The 1,938-nt window shown below is 55.5% G+C and overlaps 1 protein-coding gene across 1 annotated transcript; it reads left to right on the top strand.

The window, feature by feature from the left end:
- Positions 1–780: 780 nt before the first annotated feature.
- On the top strand, positions 781–1,563 carry LOC100761608 (proline-rich protein 23A3). Its single transcript, XM_027411386.1, has one exon. It carries the CDS (start codon positions 781–783, stop codon positions 1,561–1,563), a length of 783 nt encoding a protein of 260 aa, XP_027267187.1.
- The last annotated feature ends 375 nt before the right edge of the window (positions 1,564–1,938 follow it).

A 1,938-nucleotide genomic window follows, 5' to 3' on the forward strand; every position in this document is an offset into this window, starting at 1 on the left:
AACTCAGGTCATCAGGCTAGGAAATGAGAGCCTTTATTTACTTAGCCCTCTCGGGACCAGAACTGTTTTGTTGTTTTTGAGACCATGTGTCGTCCTGCAGCTCATCTTGACCTCAAACTCAAGATTCTCTTCACCTCAGCCTCCGGAATGAGGGATTTCCGGCTGCACAAAAACATGCATTGTCTCAGGCGTGAGTACTTCACGTCTCACATCAGACCCCGCTAACTTAGGAACCCATTCCCTAAACTCAGAAAAAAAAATAAACAAACAAACAAACCCAGCAACAACAACTACAAACCGCTGAAGCACTTTAAAATGGCATTTAACTGGGGGCGGGGGCGGGGGCGGGGTGCGCAAGGTTTTCAGGGATCTTTTGGCTCCCCGAAACCCTAGGAGTTCTAATCCTGAGGCATCTTGAAATTCTATTCCGGATAGGTCAAGCGGAGCAACACGTTCTGCCTCCTATAGGCCAAAAAAAGTATTTCCCAACTACAGCGAATGCTATTGGTCAGCCCGACACTCCTGGGTGGAGCCTCCAGGACACAGGCTCCCAAAGGTGCAGCCTAACCTGACCTTTTCCGTCTTGACCTGGGTTCCGGTTCATCTCTTCAAAATTGATTGGCATCTAGTAGTATCCGGCCCTGCGTGCGCAAGATCCAGATTTCCCTGCGCTAGGCGGAAAACAGGTACCGCGGGCCCGGGACTGCAGCCGCTCTGCCCGCCCCGTCGCACCTGTCCGCGCTGCACCCCGCTTCTCCCCAGACCCGCAGCACCATCAACATGTTGGGAGCGCGGCCCCGCAGCCCCAGTGCCGACCCCGCGCCCTTCTGGGCACCGCAGCCGCAAGGACCCAGCTCTGCCAAGCGCCGCCGCCTCCACGAGCCCGCCCGGAATGAGCCCCCGGCGCCGCCCGACCTGGAAGCCCCCGTCCCGGCCGCCAGCGAGGAGCTCACGTCCGTGGTGGTCCTGGCCGACGGCTGTGCCATGCAAGTGCAGCTGGACGGCGTCGACCTGCTGCTGGAGCCCCAGCCCACCTCGGTAATGCGAGTGGTGCTCCCTGGACACACCTTAATCCTGGTCCCTGAGGGTCTCCAGTCTAACGCCCATCTTGGACAGCCTGAGATCTCGTCCACCAGCGCACAGGAAGCCGCTCTCCTGCACATGCCCCAGGACCAACTTGTCGTCCTCCAGCAGGGATCCGCCTGTGAGTACATCCTAGACAACTCCTATCAAGAGGACGCCTGTGATGAGGATGAGGACTCTGGCTTCCTGTCACCCTGGATAGGTGCTCCAGCTGGTGAGGCCTCTGAGCTTTTTTCTTCCATCATCAGGATGCCCAGCCCTTGGCCTCAGGACTACAACCTCGAACCACAGCTTCCAGTGCTCTCCCCTAATGCAGCCAGAAACATCTGGGACTTGGACAGCTACCTGCTGGGACCTTTCCCCACCTCACCACTGCAGCCTCTGCCCCCATCTCCTCCTCCAAGTCCCCAAGAGCAGCGCCCTGCACGCCCAAGAGCACGGTCCCCATGCAAGGCTAGGAGGCGACTGTTCTGTGAATGAACTACCCCTCACAAATCCTGATGCCCCTCAAGTGAGAGGTTTCTCTACCCCTAGATGCAATGCACTTAGTCACCTGTTTTAGGAATAAAAGTGCCACTCTTGCTGACGCAAAGGACTGCAGACTCTTGCCGAGGGCCCTAACAGATTCCTAGAAGTCCTCGAGGTACATTCCCAACACCCTCTATTTACCTGATTCTTCTCTAACCAAGAAATAAGTAGGTTGCTTATGCTCTCGGTGGCCTTTCTTGTTTTTCCATGAATTTTTGAAGATTTAGCCATCACTTACCTCCTTGGTGTTTTAGGCTGCACTCCTGGGAAACAGCCGAATACCTTGATGAGCTATGATGATTACTTAACCTTAATGTACAGTGTTCT

Source organism: Cricetulus griseus, chromosome 4, assembly GCF_003668045.3.
Source record: "Cricetulus griseus strain 17A/GY chromosome 4, alternate assembly CriGri-PICRH-1.0, whole genome shotgun sequence".
Lineage (NCBI taxonomy): Eukaryota > Metazoa > Chordata > Mammalia > Rodentia > Cricetidae > Cricetulus > Cricetulus griseus.

Coding starts and splice junctions, on each gene's coding strand:
- LOC100761608 (XM_027411386.1), top strand. CDS start 781: ATGTTGGGAGCGCGGCCCCGCAGCCCCAGTGCCGACCCCGCGCCCTTC.